We start from the raw sequence: 19,694 nt of genomic DNA on the forward strand, positions 1-19,694 counted from the left end.
AGTTGAATTAATTATGCTTTACATTTCACATATTGCACTTTATATATTTTAGCACTTTTGTGACATGGTTTTATACTTTTACCTGTTTAGACTGCAAAGTTCAAAATCTTATTTTCTTTCTCCTCAGTAATTTTTTTTTTTTTTTTTTTTTGAGACAGAGTCTTGTTCTGTCGCCCAGGCTGGAGTGCAGTGGTGCGATCTCAGCTCACTGCAACCTCCGTCTCCCAGGTTCAAGCTATTCTGCTTCAGCCTCCCAAGTAGCTGGGACTACAGGCATGTGCCACCATGCTGAGCTAATTTTTGTATTTTCACTAGAGACAGGGTTTCACCATGTTGGCCCGGCTGGTCTCGAATTCCTAACCTCAAGTGATCCACCCACCTTGCCCTCCCAAAGTGCTGGGATTACAGGCATGAGCCACTGCACCTGGCCTCTCCTCAGTAATTTTTCATTACACTTAGAACATAAAAACAAGCAGCTGTTTTTAAAAATTCAGCTATATAGATTATTCCCTTACCAGACATGACTACTATTTTATAGTTTAGTGTATTTTTTTTTCAGAACTTTTCATTCTCATTTCTCTCTCTCTCTCTCTCTCTCTCTCTCTCTCTCTCTCTCTCTATATATATATATATATATATATATATATATACCTATGTAGATTTAGGGTTTATTTTGTTTTATTTTCAAATAAGTTAGACCATACTATGTGTATTTTTCTAGAACATGTTTCAACTGAATATTTTGTCTTGGAGATCTTTCTACAGTGGTACATATAGAACTACCCCAGCTAATTGAATTGTATTAATGGAGGGAATATATTATAATTCATATGCTGACATTTTCATCTTAATGTCCCAATAATAGATTTCATTGATATTAAGATATTTTACATAACAAAACTTTTTTGCTTTAGATTTTACACCCAGATTTGGAAGTAGCAGATCATGCTTTTCCTCCTCCACGAACAGCTTTATCCCACTCAAAAATGCTGGTAAGAAGTTTAATATTTACATTTAATGCTGTTGAAGAGTGCTGTTCTTTTATTTGTAGGGTTTTTAAAGAAGCTAAGTGAAGTTAGAGTTAGATGGACAGCAGAGTAAAAAGTGCCCAAAACTAGAAATTAATAGACTTGCCACTGACTGTCCTTATGTCCTTCTCAAGGAGGAAGCACAGGGAAGCACACTGGGCAACAGGCCACTAGGGCTAAGACTGTTGCCCTGAGGAGGCATGAGTTAAGTGTAGGACAGAAAATCAGAGCCTAGATTATAGCCTGGAAAACTGTGCCAAGCATCAAATTGAAACAGCCAGGCAAGGATTAAAAACAGAAGAGATGCTTACAAAAATGGATATAAAGAATGTTGGTTATAGGAGAGAATCAAGTTTGAAGAGTGTGTGGATGGAAATAGTTCCAATTAGAAGCCATAGAAGGTTATATATATAACAGAGGCCCCTTTTTTATTTTGCTCAGTGCATTTCTTAGCAGTGGGTTTTGTAACCAATAAGGAACCTCAGGGGGCTGAACACATATACTTAAGCATTCTTGACCTTCATTTCCTGATCAATTAAGTAAGGCATTGACTAACAGAATCTGTCAGTTTTCTTACAGTTCTAAACTGTGATTCCAATAAAAGCTGGATTAAATACAATCTTAAGAGTTTTTTCTTCTTATATTTGTCTTATATTTGGTTGTGACTGTAATTGTTTTGGTGCATATAAAAATCAAAGGACTTGGGATATATGCCAAATGTCCTTGGGATGTATGAAAAGGTCACCTTTTTGACTTGATATTTCATTTGTTTTTAAAAAGTTAAATTACCTAACCTTTCTTCTTATATTTTTAGGATAAAGAGGTGCGAGCAGTTTTCCTTAGATTATTTGCACAACTCTTCCAAGGATATAGATCCTGCCTGCAACTTATAAGAATTCATGCAGAGCCAGTAATACATTTCCACAAAGTAAGATATAGAGTACTGTATTGTGTCTGTCCAAGAAATATATTCTAATTTAATAAAACTACTTGATTTTTTTTTCCTAGCCATTTATTTTGACCTTGATTTATCAAATGTGATTATTTAAAATCTCTATGTGGTTAGATATTGGTTCTTAATAATAATATGGAACTCACATACTGTCTTAGAATATGTTAACTTTAAATCAATTTTTCTTTTTTTTTTTTTTTTTGAGACGGAGTCTGGCTCTGTCTCCCAGGCTGGAGTGCAGTGGCCGGATCTCAACTCACTGCAAGCTCCGCCTCCCGGTCCACGCCATTCTCCTGCCTCAGCCTCCCGAGTAGCTGGGACTACAGGCGCCCGCCACCTCACCTGGCTAGTTTTTTTTGTATTTTTTAGTAGAGACGGGGTTTCACCGTGTTAGCCAGGATGGTCTCGATCTCCTGACCTCATGATCCACCCGTCTCAGCCTCCCAAAGTGCTGGGATTACAGGCTTGAGCCACCGCGCCCGGCCAAATCAATTTTTCTTTTAAAATTGAATGTTAATTTCTGATTTCTTCTCCTGACATGGAGACAGATTCATTTTTATTCTTTTCAATATATGTAGTATTTCAGAATAACTCCCTTTGAGAGAAAGTATTTTATGACAACACATATTTATACATGAAGGGATTTATATAGGCCTTGCTCTTTTTATTGTATTTTTGTTTTGACCATTTGTCCATTACCAAGTGATAAATTATTATTTCACGTTTTCTTTTTTCACAGACAGCATTCTTGGGGCAGCGTGGTTTGGTCGAGAATGATTTCCTCACTAAAGTACTCAATGGAATGGCATTTGCAGGTTTTGTTTCAGAAAGAGGTCCTCCTTATAGATCTTGTGATCTCTTTGATGAGGTATAGTTCTTATTAAATGAAGGCATTATTTATAGACATAATTAGACTAGTAGTTAAAAGCAAAAAGTAACATTTTTCATATTTATATAGTCATATATAAATCAGGTATTAATCCCAATGTTATTTATTATGCTTATCAAATCTCGATATTTTAATGTGGATTATAAAAATTACCAAAAAAAATATAAGATGCCTTGAAAGTACATATAATTTTTGAACAACTGAATTTTAATTAATTGAACAATGTACACTACTCAGGTGATGGGTGCACCAAAATCTCAGAATTCACCACTATATAATTCATCCATGTAACCGAAAACCACTCATACTCCAAAAACTATTCATATTTTAAACTATTATATTTTTAAAAATAGTTGATTAAAATCTTTTTGAAAAGGTAACAGTGATTGTATAAATAGAACTCTTATTTTTAAAGGCCCTGTACTGCCTAATACAGTAATTCTTTAGTCAGTGTTATAGGGAGAAAGCTCTAATTTGAAGCTAAGATAGCTGAAATTACTTCAAACTGGAGTTACATTTGGTCTATCAGAATCATAGAGCCATAGTTTAAGTTTGTGGCATTCTCACTAATCAATTTTCAACTCTTCTCTACCTGTCTTAGGAGACATTAAATATATGGAAAACAGATTTCTGTCTCTGTCTTCAAGGAATTAGCCATATAAAGGGAGAAATAGGGCAGATGTGACTCAAAATAAGAATGCTATTTGCATTTATTGTGCTCTTTTTTAAAAGCACCTTTCCATTTATCATTTAACTCTATATTCACAGCAGCCCACTCTGGTGGATAGAACAAGAATATTATTCTCATTTCAATTTTTGAAAGAGTACTGTATTAGAACCAAAAATCTAAAAAGTTTCTTGATATCTATAAAAAAACCACATTCCTAGATCCCAGGATATTGGAGAATCGTGATAGTGGTCATGTTTTGCCTCTGGTGATTTTCTTTTATATAGGGAAGGTAGGAATGAAGGTCTTAAATATCTTTGGTTCAGAGGAGAAGGATCTTTTTTTTTTTTAAAAGATAGTGAAGTATTCACAGGTAAGAATTTTTAAAGAAGAGGCACATGTTTTAGTTCTGTGTAGAATATGTTTACTGCATCAGATGCTTTAATTAATAACACAAAGCATACGAAGATTTAGGAAACATCCTGAGGTGGACAATTTTTTGTAATCAATTATTGGTCATTGATTCTCTAATACTACATATAACATGATTGGTTATTGATTCTACTAACATATCAGCCTTTAGATTCTGTACTAAGTTCATAACATAATATTTTATGGGTTTAAAATAGATGGTCTCCAAGGTCTTTTCTAGCACCTACGTTTTGTTAGTCTTTGAAGCTTTATGAATAGTAACATTGGTTTATATATTCTCTCTTTTCTATTCAAATTTATCTTCCTCTGACAGCTTCATCACAACTAAAAAGCAAGATTAGTTACTTACAGAAAACTTACTTGCCACAGCCTCTATTTTGTAGGTCTTTCCCGTGCTTGGAGTGCCCTCCTCTGTTCTTCATGCTCTGCTCTTATCTCACCACCTCTTCCAAACTCTCCCAAAGTCATTGACTCTGAGAGCCACTCGACTGCGTTAGGCTTCATTTTATGGCTCTAACTTTATGTGCTAACTTATTTTTTATTTATTTATTGTTTATACAAATATACTCTAGATTGGAAACAATGATAAGCCAAGGTTCCTATTGGGTCACCCATTAGTGTTCATCCAGTTCTCTGTTTGGCCTACAGTGGTGACTTTGGGTGTTTTACTTTTGTTACTTGACTGCCAGTAAATCATATGTATATATCAGTCAAGAGCCTAAGAAAAATGAACCATCAGAACTAACTAATTTCTCATTCTACCCTCTTTGGCCATTTGCATGGGAATGCTTTGGTAGAAAAATAGCATTTGCTCCTGGGAAAGTGATCCTTGTTTTCACTTAGCCTAGGGCAGTCTACCACAATGGGGTATTACGGGGGCTTTGAGAGGCAGCTTGCATTGTGCATGGCCTTGTCCTCACACTCCCATCAGCTAGATGTTTTAGAATGAAAAGAATGTTTGCCCTTGATCATCTTTCTGAATCCTAGCCTAGAATAGGTAAGCCATAGTTTTATATGCCTATGCAGCGAATCTATTAGTTCCTAGAAGAATCCTGTATTGTACCTTTTTATTTTTATTGTCCATCTATTTACCCTCCACAATTTTTTTTCCTGTCAGCCTTCTTTTCTTTACCCTAAGTATACAGACTCACACAGTTCTCCCAGTAAATTAGTTAATAAAGAGATAGTTTGAGACTAGAAGGAATCTAAAGGCCATTTTGTTCTTCTATCTTATTTTAGAGATGAGAAAACTGAAGCTCAGGAGTTTAAGTGCCTTGTCCCAGATCACACAGTATCAGCAGAGCTAGGACTAAAGTCTGAGCATCCTGACTTGGACATTTGGTTCATGTTTTGTGAGTTAAGGAAGTGTTTAGACACTTTCTAACTGTCTGAATTTCTCTGACTGAGGCCTATGGAATGACAGGGTCTCTCTGAGTTCCAGAAATGACTTTTCCCTAGAAGAAATAGGGCCCTAAATCCTCAGGGAGGGACCACTATACAATTCAAGGGTTTGATTGACCCTGTAACCCCAGAATGGAGGTGAAACCCCAAAACCTAAAATATTTTGTTTTAAAAATAATGTATATGTTGGATTTTTTTGGCTTGCAAATTGTATGAAATTATCACAGTTTTTGAATTTGGCATATTTTGGAATTGATGTTTTGCCTTTTGATTCTTTTTCCTAGTTGGTAGCCTTTGAAGTAGAGAGAATTAAAGTTGAAGAAAATAGCCCAGTGAAGATGATAAAGCATGTCAGAGAACTTGCTGAGCAACTATTCAAAAATGTAAGTAAGTATATTTATTTAGACAGTCATTAATTTTATTTATTTATTTATTTTATTTTATTTTTCCATAAGTTATTGGGGTACAGGTGGTATGTGGTTACATGAGTGAGTTCTTTAGTGGTGATCTGTGAGATTTTGGTGCACTCATCACCCAAGCAGTATACACTGCACCATATTTGTAGTCTTTTATCCCTCGCCTCCCTCCCACTCTTCCCCCCAAGTCCCCAAAGTTTATTGTATCATTCTTATGCCTTTGTGTCCTCATAGCTTAGCTCCCATGTATCAGTGAGAACATATAATGTTTGGTTTTCCATCCCGGAGTTACATCACTTAGAATAATAGTCTCCTATCTCATCCAGGTTACTGTAAATGCTGTTAATTCATTCCTTTTCATGGCTGCGCAATATATGTATGCATATATATATATATATATGCATACATATATATGCATACATATATATATATATATATATATATATATGGCACAGTTTCTTTATCCACTTATCGATGGGCATTTGGGTTGTTTCCATGGTTTTGCAATTGTGAATTGTGCTGCTATAAACATGCATGTGCAAGTATCTTTTTCGAATAATGACTTCTTTTCCTCTGAGTAAAACCCCCTAGTGTGATTGCTCGATCAAATGGTAGTTCTACTGTTAGTTCTTTAAGGAATCTCCACACTGTTTTCCATAGTAGCTGTACTAGTTTATGTTGACACCAGCAGTGTAGAAGTGTTCCTCGTTCACCACATCCACTCCAACATCAACTGTTTTTTGATCTTTTGATTATGGCCATTCTTGCAGGAGTAAGATGGTATCGCATTATGGCTTTGATTTGCATTTCCCTGATCATTAGTGATGTTGAGCATTTTTTCATATGTTTGTTGGCCATTTGTATATCTTCTTTTGAGAACTGTCTGTTCATGTCCTTAGTCCACTTTTGGATGGGATTGTTTTTTTCTTACTGATTTGTTTGAGTTTATTATAGATTCTGCATAGTAGTCTTTTGTCAGATGTATAGATTGTGAAGATTTTCTCCCACACTGTGGGTTGTCTGTTTACTCTGCTGACTGTTCCTTTTGCTGTGCAAAAGCTGATTAATTAGGCCCCAGTTATTTATCTTTGTTTTTATTGCGTTTGCTTTTGGGTTCTTGGTCATGAAATCCTTGCCTAAGCCAATGTCTAGAAGGGTTTTTCCAGTGTTCTAGAATTTTTATAGTTTCAGGTCTTAGGTTTTAAGTCCTTAATCCATATTGAGTTGATTTTTGTATAAGGTGAGAGATGAGGATCCAGTTTCATTCTCCTACATGTGGCTAACCAATTATCCCAGCACCATTTGTTGAAAAAGATGTCCTTTCCCCACTTTATGTTTTTGTTTCCTTTATTGAAGATCAGTTGGCTGTAAGTGTTTGGGTTTATTTCTGGGTTCTCTATTCTGTTCCATTGGTCTATGTGCCTGTTTTCATACCAGTACCATGCTGTTTTGGTGACTATGGCCTTACAGTATAGTTTGAAATCAGGTAGTGTGATGCCTCCAAATTTGTTCTTTTTGCTTAGTCTGGCTTTGGCTATGTGGGCTCTTTTTTGATTCCATATGAATTTTAGAATTGTTTTTTCTAATTCTGTGAAGAATGATGATGGTATTCCGATGGGGATTGCATTGAATTTGTAGATTGCTTTTGGTGGTATGGTCATTTTCACAATATTGGTTCTACCCATCCACGAGCATGGGATGTGTTTCTATTTGTTTGCATCGTTTATTATTTTTTTCAGCCGTGTTTTGTAGTTTTCCATGTAGAGGTCTTTTGACTCCTTTGTTAGGTATTTTACTAAGTATTTTAACTTTTTTGCAGCTATTGTAAAGGGGTTGAGTTCTTGATTTGGTTCTCTGCTTGGTCGCTGTTGGTTTATAGAAGAGCTTCTGATTTGTGTACATTAATCTCGTATCCAGAAACTTTGCTGAATTCTTTTATCAGTTCTAGGAGCTTTCTAGAGGAGTCCTTAGGGTTTTCAAGGTAAATGATTATACCATCAGCAAGCAGTGACAGTTTTAGTTCCTCTTTACTGATTTAGATGCCCTTTATTTCTTTCTCTTGTCTGATTGTTCTGGCTAGGACTTCCAGTACTGTGTTGAAAAGGAGTGGTGAGAGTGGTTATCCTTGTCTTGTTCCAGTTCTCAGAGGGAATGCTTTCAACTTTTCCCCATTCAGTATTATATTGACTGTGGGTTTGTTATAGATGGCTTTTATGACATTAAGGTATGTCCCTCATATGCCAGTTTTGCTGAGAGTTTTAATCATAAAGGGATGCTAAATTTTGTCCAGTGCTTTGTATCTATTGAGATGATCATGTGATTTTTCTTTTTAATTCTGTTTATATGGTGTATCACATTTACTGACATGTATGTTAACCTATCCCTGCATCCCTGGTATGAAACCCACTTGATCATGGTGGATTATCTTTTTGATATGTTGTTGGATTTGGTTAGCTAGTATTTTGTTACGGATTTTAGCATCTGTGTTCACAAGGATATCAGTCTGCAGTTTTCTTTTTTTGGTTATGTCCTTTCCTGGTTTGGGTATTAGGGTGATGCTGGCTTCATACAATAAATTAGGGAGAGTTCCTTCTTTCTGTGTCTTGTGGAATAGTGTCAAAAGGATTGGTACCAATTTTTCATTGAATGTCTGATAGAATTCTGCTGTGAATCCATCTGGTCCTCGACTTTTTTTTGTTGGTAATTTTTAAATTACCATTTCAATCTTGCTGCTTGTTATTGGTTTGTCCAGGGTATCTAATTCTTTCTGATTTAAGCTAGGAGGGTTGTATTTTTCCAGGAATTTATTAGTCTCTTCTAGGTTTTCTAATTTATGTGTGTAAAGGTGTTGCCTTGAATGATCCTTTGTATTTCAGTGGTGTCAGGTGTAATATCTCCAGTTTCATTTCTTAGTGAGATTATTTGAATTTTCTGTCTTCTTTTCTTGGTTAATCTTGCTAATGGTCTATCAATTTTATTTATCTTTTCAAAGAACTAGCTTTTTGTTTCATTTATCTTTTGTAAATTTTTTGTTTCAATTTCATTTAGTTCTGCTCTGATCTTGGTTATTTCCTTTCTTCCGCTGGGTTTAAATTTGGTTTGTTCTTGTTTCTCTGGTTCCTTGAGGTGTGACCTTAGATTGTCTGTTTGTGCTCTTTCAGCCTTTTTGATGTAGGCATTTAGGGCTATGAACTTTCCTCTTAGCACTGCCTTTGCTGTATCCCAGAGGTTTTGATAGGTTGTGTCATTATTATCATTCAGCTCAAAGAATTTTCTAATCTCCATCTTGATTTCGTTTTTGACTGAATGCTCATTCAGGAGCAGGTTATTTAAATTCCATGTATTTGCATGGTTTTGAAGGTTCCTTTTGGAGTTGATTTCCAGTTTTATTCCACTGTGGTTTGAGAGAGTACTGGATAAAATTTCAATTTTCTTAAGTTTATTGAGGCTTGTTTTATGGCCTATGATATGGTCTATCTTGGAGAAAGTTCCATGCACTGTTGAATAGAATGTGTATTCTGCGGTGGTTGGATGAAATGTTCTGTATATATCCGTTAACTCTGTTTGTTCCAAGATATAGTTTAAATCCATTGTTTCTTTGTTGACTTTCTGTCTTGAGGACCTGTCTAATGCTGTCAGTGGAGTATTGAAGTCCCCCACTATTATTGTGTTGCTGTTTATCTCATTTCTTAAGTCTATTAGTAATTGTTTTATAAATTTGGGAGCTCCAGTGTTAGGTGCATATATGTTTAGGATTGTGATATTTTCCTGCTGGAGAAGGCCTTTTACCATTATATACTGTGCCTCTTTGTCTTTTTTAACCACTGTTGCTTTACAGTTTGTTTTGTCTCATATAAGAATAGCTTACCCAGCCAGGCATGGTGGCTCACGCTTGTAATCCCAGCACTTTGGGAAGCGGAGGCAGGAGGATCTCCTGAGGTCAGGAAATTGAGACCAGCCTTGCCAACATGGTGAAACCCCATCTCTACTAAAAATACAAAAATTAGCCAGGCATGGTGGCAGGCACCTATAATCCCAGCTATTTGGGAGGCTGAAGCAGGAAAATCACTTGAACCTGAGAGGCAGAGGTTGCAGTGAGCCAAGATTGCACCACTGTACTCCAGCCTGAGTGTCAGAGCAGATTCTCTCTCAAACAAAACAAAACAAAACAAAAATAACTAAAAAGAATAGCTACCCCTGGTTGCTTTTGGTGTCCATTTGCATGACATGCCTTTTTCTACTCCTTTACCTTAAGTTTATGTGAGTCCTTATGTGTTAGGTGAGTCTCCTGAAGGCAGCAGATGGTTGGTTGGTGAGTTCTTATCCATTCTTCAGTTCTGTATCTTTTAAATGGAGCATTCAGGTCGTTTACATTCAGTGTTAGTATTGAAATGTGAGGTGCCATTGCTTTCATCATGCTCTTTGTTGCCTGTGTGCTTTGGTTTTGTTTTTTGTTTTTGCTTTTTAACTTGTGTTTTTGTTTTATAGGTCCTGTGTGATTTATGCTTTAAAGAGGTTCTGTTTTGATGTGTTTCCTGGATTTGTTTCAAGATTTAGAGCTCCTTTTAGCAGCTCTTGTAGTGGTGGTTTGGTAATGGTGAATTCTTTCAGCATTTGTTTGTCTGAAAAATGACTTTCTTTTGTATATGATGTTTAGTTTTGTTGGATACAAAATTCTTGGCTGATAATTGGTTTGAGGAGGCTGAAGATAGGGCCCCAATCTCTTCTAGTTTGTAGGGTTTCTGCTGAGAAATCCACTGTTAATCTGATAGGTTTTCCTTTATAGGTTACCTGTTGCTTCTGTCTCACAGCTCTTAAGATTCTTTCCTTCGTCTTAACTTTGAATAACCGGATGACAATGTGCCTAGGTGAAGATCTTTTTGTGATGAATTTCCAGGTGTTCTTTGTGCTGCTTGTATTTGGATGTCTGGGTCTCTTGCAAGGCCGGGGAAGTTTTCCTCGATTATTCCCCCAAATATGTTTTCCAGGCTTTTAGAATTCTCTTCTTCCTCAGATACAGCGATTATTCTTAGGTTTGGTCGTTTAACATAATCCCAGACTTCTTGAAGGCTTTGTTCATATTTTCTTACTCTTTTTTCTTTGTCTTTGTTGGATTAGGTTAATTCGAAGACCTTGTCTTCCAACTCTGAATTTCTTTCTTCTACTTGTTCAATTCTATTGCTGAGACTTTCCAGAGCATTTCCCATTTCTAAAAGTGTGTCCAAAGTTTCCTGAATTTTTTATTGTTTTCTCTTTAAGCTATCTATTTCCATGAATATTTCTTCCTTCACTACTTGTATCATTTTTTGGATTTCCTTGCATTGGGCTTTGCCTTTCTCTGCTTCCTCCCTGATTAGCTTAATAACTAACCTCCTGAGTTATTTTTCAGGTAATCGAGGATTTCTTCTTGGTTTGGGTCCATTACTAGTGAACTAGTGTGATTTTTGGGGGGATGTTGAAGAGCCTTGTTTTATCATATTATCAGGGTTGGTTTTCTGATTCCTTCTCATTGGGGTAGACACTGTCAGAGGGAAGGAAGGTCTAGGGCTGAAGGCTGTTGTTCAGATTATTTTGTCCCACAGGGTGTTCCCTTGATGTAGTACTCTCCCTCTTTTCCTATGGATGTGACTCCCTGTGAGCCGAACTGCAGTGATTGTTGTCTTTCTTCTGGGTCTAGCCGCCCAGCGAGTCTACCCGGCTCCAGGCTGGTACTGGGGATTGTCTGCACAGAGTCCTGTGATGTGAACCGTCTATGGGTCTCTCAGCTGTGGATACCAATGCCTGTTCTGGTGGAGGTGGCAGAGGGTGCAGTGAACTCCCTGAGGGCCCTTAGCTTTGGTGGTTTAATGCTCTATTTTTGTTCTGATTGCCCTCCTGTCAGGAGTGGTGCCTTCCAGAAAGCATCAGCTATACTAATGTGGAGAGGGACCAGCGGTGGGCGGGGCCCTTGAACTCCCAAGATTATATGCCCTTTGTCTTCTGCTATGAGGATGGATAGGGAAGGACCATCAGGTTGGGACGGAGCTAGACCTGTCTGAGCTCAGGTTCTCTTTGGGCAGGTCTTGCTGTGGCTGCTGTGGGGAATGGGGGTGAGATTCCCAGGTCACTGGAGTTGCGTACCTAGGGAGATTATGGCTGCCTCTGTTGAGTCATGCAGGTTGTCAGGAAAGTGGGGGGAAACCAGCAGGCACAAGCCTCACCCAGCTCCCACGCAAACGGAAGGGCCAGTTTCTCTCCCACTGTGCCCCCTAGTAGCCCTGAGTCTGTTTCCAGGTGGAGGGCAAGATGGGCTTGAAAACTTACGTGAGGCTATCCGCCTCCCAGCTGTGAAAGAAAAGTGCTTAAGTTCTTCCCCTGCCTGTGAAGTCTGTAACCCAGATTTTCATCCCCCACAACCCCCGGGGCTTCTCACCCCATTCAAATAGTTACAAAGTTCAACCAAAGAATTCCTTCTCAGCGGGGCGCGGTGGCTCATGCCTGTAATCCCAGCACTTTGGGAGGCTGAGGCGGGCGGATCACAAGGTCAGGAGATCGAGACCACGGTGAAACCCCGTCTCTACTAAAAATACAAAAAATTAGACGGGCGCGGTGGCGGGCGCCTGTAGTCCCAGCTACTCAGGAGCCTGAGGCAGGAGAATGGCGGGAACCCGGGAGGCGGAGCTTGCAGTGAGCCGAGATCGCACCACTACACTCCAGCCTGGGCGACAGAGCGAGACTCCGTCTCAAAAAAAAAAAAAAAAAAAAAAAAAAAAGAATTCCTTCTCCCTGTGGAGTTTTACCCGCCACTCCTCTGGCCACCCTCCCGAGGGATCCCTGTGGTGCCAGGCAGGAATGGGCTGCTTTGGAACCCAGCGAGCTTCCAGGGCCTTTCTGCTGCTTTCTCTACCCCTGTATTTCGCTTGGCTCTCTAACTTAACTCAGCTTTAGGTAAACCAAAACTTCTCTCACAAACAGACCTTCAGCTTCTCCACCGTGTGTTCAGGAGAGGAGGGTCTCCCTTTCCCACTTACGCAGTTGGGGCACTCACAGTATTTGGGGTGTGTCTCGAATCCCGCAGGAGCAGTCCACTTCCTTCCGAGGGTCTCTGGGTCCTCTCCGGATTGCTGGTTTGTTCTTGCAGTTGATCTGGAGCTAAAACAATGCAAGCCTCCACATGCTGCTCTATCTGGAGCTGCAATCTAGTCCTACCTCTCATCTGCCATGATCCCCTCTCTTTAGACAGTCATTAATTTTTAAAATATACTATTAAAGTATTTTGTTGACAGAACTAGAAAGCTTCCTCTTTCTGTGATAGATTTTTTGCTCTAGATTATAAATTATGAGATATTACAGTTGGTACTGTATATCAAAATAGACCACATTTTTCAAAGTAATTTTCCTGTCAATCAGTGTGTTATGAAAACATGTTAGTCACAGTTTTTTCAGTTTGTCATTTGCCCTCATTATGGTTTTTATTTGGGTCTCTTGTAAGACATAAAGGTGAGACTCACTGGAGACCAGAACCACCTCAAACAGAACTGACCAGTGTGCTCTGCTTTGGCTTGGTACGGTGGTTGTCAGCTGGATCAGGAGTTGTATTGTTTTGAACAGAGAGGGAGTGAAAAGCTGAAAGAAAAATAGCAAATTGGGAAGTGACCACAGAAACACAAGGATGAAAATATTCCATGGATAGAGGAAATGCAATAAGTTAAAAGGATTCAGATGTGGTAAAATGTGAAATAACTATTTGAACACCAGGAAAGAAAAGAGCCTAAAATGACAGAGATTATATTCATATGGAAAAATGGATTTGGGCTCATGAGTGTTCCTTATTTCTCCTGCTGTGGAGCTTTCAGTCCTAAGAAAAGTAAAGTAAGTGGGAACTGTAGTCCTCCAGGGAAAAGTTGAGGGAAGATTTAATTTTTTTTCATTATGGTTAGATTCTGACTTTAATTTAGTAAACAAAAAAATATTCTGGAAGACAGAAATGTAACATTCTATACTGTTTCTAATCTAAACATTGTCAAAGTAGAAATTTTCTTTTAATTTGTGGTTCTAACATATACTTTATCTGTATAGCAAATAACTTCTGCAAAGACAACTCAACCAATCTAAAATTAGAGCCATATCATTGATTTAAATAGAGTATTGGCATCCAAAGATTAAAATACAGTAATGGTTATACATTTTCTCATTAGTCTTTTCATAAGGGAAATGTAGAATTGAACATTAAAATCTTACTAATAAGATGGTGGTTATTGACTGTATACCTCTTGAAAAAAATAAGAGAAATTATAAATCAAGTAAACTTTTATTTTTGCCTATTTCAAACATTTTTTAAATAATTTCAAGTTTTATTTTAGATTTAGGGGCCACATGTACAGATTTGTTAGCTGGGCTTAGTGTGTGATGCTGAGATTTAGGGTACGATTGATGGCATCCCCCAGGTACTGAGCAGAGTACCCAGTAGTCACTTTTCACCCCCTTTCCCCACTCCTTTCCTCCCCTGTCTAGTAGTCCTCAGTGTCTATTGTTGCCAGCTTTAATGAGTACCACTTACTTAGCTTCTGGGGAAGATGTAATTTTAAGGAAATAGTGAAGAAGAATTCAGGGTCAGTATCTTGACCGGCAACAGGTGTTGTTTAATTTAGTGATTTGACTAGATGGACCTTTTTGGACACTGGATTATCAGTCAGTGCTTTGTCACATTCATTTGAAATTTGAGAACCAATTGGATACAAGCAGGGATACTTTAAAAAATGCCTTTTTTAATGTTATTCCATTATTTCTGAGTTTTAGGTTCTACATTTAGAATGTGATCTTTCTTTGAGGGAATATATACTTTTTTGAAAGAGAACAACATAAAGTTCAGAGGTTTCATATTAAAACAAAAAATCCATCTTTTATTAATTATGCTTATCTAAATTTTGGTAAATAGAAAATTCTTAAGTTCTGTTTTATCAATTGCTAGTGGTTCATTATAAATTCTGGAAATAGATATAGTCTGCCTGTAATATTAAGGGAACAGTAATGTTACTAACACATGCAGAAATCATTAGCCATAACGTTTCTTGTGCCTGTTAAAAGATGAATTTAGGCTGAGTGTGGTGGCTCATGCCTGTGATCCCAGCACTTTGGGAGGCCAAGGTGGGCGAATTGCTTGAGGTCAGGAGTTCAAGACCAGCCTGGCCAACATGGTGAAATCCTGTCTTTACTAAAAATACAAAAATTAGCCAGGCATGCTGGCACATGCCTATAATCCCAACCATTTGGGAGGCTGAGGCAGGAGAATTGCTTGAACCAGGAGGCAGAGGTTGCAGTGAGCTGAGATCACACCACCACATCCAGCCTAGGTGACAGAGCAAGACTCTGTCTTGAAAAAAGAAAAAAAAATTACATGTGGTGATGGACACCTGTAGTCCTGCCTGTTGAGGAGACTGAGGTGGGAGGATTGCTTGAGCCCAGGAGTTCAGCCAAGGAGTTTGAGGCTGCAGAAAGCTATGATTGAGCCACGGTACTCCAGCCTGGGCAACAGAGCAAGACCCTGTCTCAAAAAAAAAAAAAAAAGATGAATTTAATTTCAATTTTAAATTACTTAACACAGAAGTACTTTAATTGACTGTTACTTGTAGATTATTGGCTTCTTTACTAAGAAGCAATACTTTCAGATTTCTAAATACATCACACGTTAAATCATAATATCGGTTTAGCAAAAGTATAAAGAAATTATTTTTCTGGCAACTTGCATGCCAAGATCTGTTACTTGAATTTATTGACTGATCACTTTTTTTTTTTTTGAGACAGTGTCTTGCTCTGTCGCCCAGGCTGGAGTGCAGTGGTGCAGTCTCGGCTCACTGCACTCCACCTCCCAGGTTCACGCCATTCTCCTGCCTCAGCCTCCCTAGTAGCTGGGACTACAGGCGCCCGCCACCACGCCCGGCTAATTTTTGTATTTTTAGTAGAGACGGGTTTTCACCGTGTTAGCCAGGGTGGTCTCGATCTCCTGACCTTGTGATCCACCCACCTCAGCCTCCCAAAGTGCTGGGATTACAGGAGTGATCCACCACGCCCAGCCGGACTGATCACATTTTTAGTTGTTTGTAACTATGCCCAATATAATAAATGTGTTTCCTGATTAGTATACTAAAACTTAAAAAAGAAATCTGGTAGAATTCTGTTAGAAGGAAAACTTGTGTTGTGTGCTGGTCTTTGCCACTTATGGTGGCTGTGTAGAAGTAATTACAGCATGATCATCTGAGAAATTTTTGTTGACCTATTATAATAATAATATTGAGTTCATATATAAATATACTGCTTTTCTTTCCATGCCCAGCTGATAATGCAGGACTTGGCCCACTTTGGCTTTCAGAATCTTCAGTGTCTGCATGAGAGCACATTTAGCTACATTGTGTCAGGCATGGGATTAAGCACTTTACATACAATGATCTCTAATCCTCATGACAATGTAAGGCAAGTATCATTATCCCCATTTTAGTGGGGCTAATTGACTCAGAATCATATGACTCTTAAGTGATGAAATCCAGATTTTAAATTAGGAATTTTCATCTATTCATTTCCTAAGCCTGTGTTCTTTCACTATAAAGCTGGATCATCTCCAATTGGAAAAAACAATGATGTTTGCAATAGTTGACTTTAGATGTTGTTCTTTTTGTTTGTTTGAGACAAGGTCTCACTCTGTTGCCCAGGCTGGAGTGCAGTGGCACAATCTCGGCTCACTGCAGCCTTGACCTCCTGGGCTCCAGCGATCCTCCAACCTCAGCCTCCTGAGTAGCTGGGACTACAGGCATATGCCACCATACCCAGCTAACTTTTTTTTAATTTTTTGGTAGAGACGGAGTTTTACCTTGTTGCCAAGGCTGATCTGGAACTCCTGGGCTCAAGGGATCCACTTGCCTCAGCCCAGGAGGTTGAGGCTTGAGCCCAGAAGGTTGAGGCTGCGTTGAGCCGAAGTCCTGCCACCACACTCCATCCTGGGTGATAAAGTGAGACTCTGTCTCGAAAACAAAAACAAAAACACAGACTGTCCCTATCCTTTAAAACTGACGCTTCAAAAGTGAGCATCATGAAGTATTATTAAGAGATTGTATTACTAGGTAAGAGCCCTTCAAATATCTTCTACATTTCATGGGCCTTATTGGAAATTTTTTTCACAATCTAATTATATTTCATTTAATTTAATAAATTCTATTCCTTAAGTACTTATTAGTGCCAAGCATTTTCTAGATACATAATTCTCCTAATATCCTTCAGAAAAGGATACACAGACATGACAAGTAAGAATTTGTGACTATCCCAGTGGATTGTCATTAGATTGTCTGAGATTCATTCTAGTGCTAAGATTCTGAAGTCCGTGATAAAATCATCATTCATGAAGTAAACACTTCATAAAGTTAAAAAGCAGAACATGACAGTAAAGTTACTTTCATAGGTTATGCAGGAAATTGGGGGAAGGGAGGCAGGATGGTGTCAATGCAAGGAAAATAATCCACATGGTTCTATTTTTAACTAGTCAGTCTTTTTTTTTTTTTTTAATCACATTTCTAAAATTCCCTTTTGGTAAGCAAGAACCAACCATATAATTTGACTCTTTCCTTATTATTGGGTTGGAATTGAGACCTGGTGATTCCATTCAGATGTTTGTAAATACTTTATTGCACTGAAGTCTGGTATGTGTATCTAGGCCCTCTTTTCATTTCCCTTTGAAGCACCTCAAAAATGTACCTTCATTTTGCAGTCTCTTCTCACCACTCCTTTGTATTGCTTTTTAGTGAGATTTCAGGAATGTGAGTAGGATGAATTGTAACTGAGCTTAGCTGCTCTTTTAGCTTTCTGGAGCTTCCCAAATAATTAAGAAAGGCATTTGGTGACTTTGGGGGAATGGTTTAGGTGGAAGGAAGGAGAAGAGAAGGACTAAATCCACTAGAGACAAACCTTGTAAGCATTGGCAGGGTTTATACCACAGAGATTATTGGCAACACATCTATGCAGCTTCTTTCCATTTCCAATTGATAATGTAGGGATTGACCTACTTTTTTGGCTTTCAGAATCTTCAGTGTCTGCATGAGAACACATTTAACTACTTCCCTGCCCTATCCCTATGATTCTTTTTTTTTTTTCTTAAAGAGATAGGGTCATGCCCTGTCACCTAGAAAGGAGTGCAGTGGCTTGATCATAGCTCATTACAACCTTGACCTCCTAGGTTCAAGCAATCCTCCTGCTTCAGCCTTCCTAGTAGCTGGGACTATAGGCACACACCACCATGCCTAGCGAACTTTTTGTAATTTTTTTGTAGAGACAGGGATTAAGGGGTGAGCCAGTGCCCCTGACCACTATGACTCTTGATATGCACATATAAAGGGCCACTAACAAATGTTTTCACAAAGTGAGAACGTTAAGATAGGCCAAGATAAAAAGACAGGCCAAGACAAGAACTTCATAAAACTTCTACTTCAGGGCATTAAGAAATCAGTTGGACGTGTTTTATTGTTTTACATAGTACAGTTTTTCTAATTTGTTTTGCATCTGTGATAGTATAAAAATATTTTTTAGATATGTAATTTGACAATTTTTGTTTTGTTGTTTCTTGCTTTTTATTTTAGAGATGGTGTCTCACTTTGTTGCCCAGGCTGAAGTACAGTGGCTATTCACGGGCACAAACATAGTGCACTACAGCCTCAAACTTCTGGCCTCAAGCGATCCTGCCACCTCATGCTGCCAAGTAGCTGGGACTACAGACACTTACCACCATACCTGGCTTTATCTGACAGTTTTAGTAAAAGTTAAATGAAATATTAAAGAACCTAGAATTCTTTGTAAAATAATATGAGATTTCTGGGCTGGGTGCGGTGGCTCACGCCTGTAATCCCAACACTTTGGGAGGCCAAGGCGGGCATATCGTGAGGTCAGGAGTTCGAGACCAGCCTTGCCAACATGGTGAAACACCGTCTCTTACTAAAGATACAAAAACTTAGCCGGGCATGGTGGCATGTGCCTGTAATCCCAGCTGCTTGGGAGGCTGAGGCAGGAGAATCGCGTGAACCTGGGAGGCAGAGGTTGCAATGAGCCAAGATCATGCCATTGTGCTCCAGCCTGCGCAACAGGGCGAGACTTTGTCTCAAAAAAAAGAGTAATAATAATAATACAAAATTTCTAATTGTGCCTTATGGATATTTCATTGCCCAGCATTGAACCAAATAGGTGTTAGAAGTCCTAATGGGAGAAGAAAACTCATACAAGAAATAACTAGTGTAAATCAAATAAAATCTACACCCTTTACATTTCTGCAAAATGTTAATTTCACTACCAGGCAAATGCAGTCTACACTGATAATATTTATACTGTTTGCCAACTGTGAATAAAGGAATTTTTAAATTATAGGATGGAAGTAAAATATTGTGATTACCTTTAGAGAGTCAAGACATGACATAAATGACTTGTATAGATTATGATGATGAAATGAAGCCCTACCCCAAAGCATGGGATTCAAATTGAACCCCCTGTCCCGTCCTATCTGATTTCTTTGTTCACTTATAAGTCAGGTTTATCATGATCTAATTTTTATATACAGTAAAATGTATACTTTTTAATCTACAGTTATGAGTTTTGACAAATGCATGAAGTCATACAACCACTAGCACCACAATAAGACATAGAGTATTTCTATCATCCCCCAAAGTTCCCTAATTCTCCTTTATAGTCACATCTTCCCATCACCTCAAACACTTGGCAACCACTGATCTATGTTTTTGTCTCTGTAGTTTTGCCTTTTCCATAATGTCATTATGTAGTTTTTTGAGTTTAGCTTCATTCACTTAGCACAATGTATTTCAGATTCAGTCATGTTGCTTCATACAATTATTTATTCCTTTTTCTGAGTGGTAATCCACTTTATGGATGGACTAAAGTTTTA

General features: G+C 38.2%; 1 protein-coding gene across 9 annotated transcripts in view; it reads left to right on the forward strand.

Annotated features, from left to right (window-relative positions):
- The window catches only part of SBF2 (SET binding factor 2), a 519,142-nt gene that overhangs the window by 288,390 nt on the left and 211,058 nt on the right, over window positions 1-19,694 (forward strand). For all 9 annotated transcript variants that reach the window (XR_012423398.1, XM_045370372.2, XM_045370373.2 and 6 more), the window contains 4 exons: window positions 915-992; window positions 1,843-1,956; window positions 2,720-2,848; window positions 5,654-5,752. Coding sequence is in view for 8 of the 9 variants with exons in the window: in XM_045370372.2 (XP_045226307.1) it covers window positions 915-992; window positions 1,843-1,956; window positions 2,720-2,848; window positions 5,654-5,752 (420 nt within the window). In the remaining variant the exon portion in view is untranslated. The remainder of the gene's footprint in view (window positions 1-914; window positions 993-1,842; window positions 1,957-2,719; window positions 2,849-5,653; window positions 5,753-19,694) is intronic.

This window comes from Macaca fascicularis, chromosome 14 (assembly GCF_037993035.2).
Source record: "Macaca fascicularis isolate 582-1 chromosome 14, T2T-MFA8v1.1".
NCBI classification, from domain to species: Eukaryota; Metazoa; Chordata; class Mammalia; order Primates; family Cercopithecidae; genus Macaca; species Macaca fascicularis.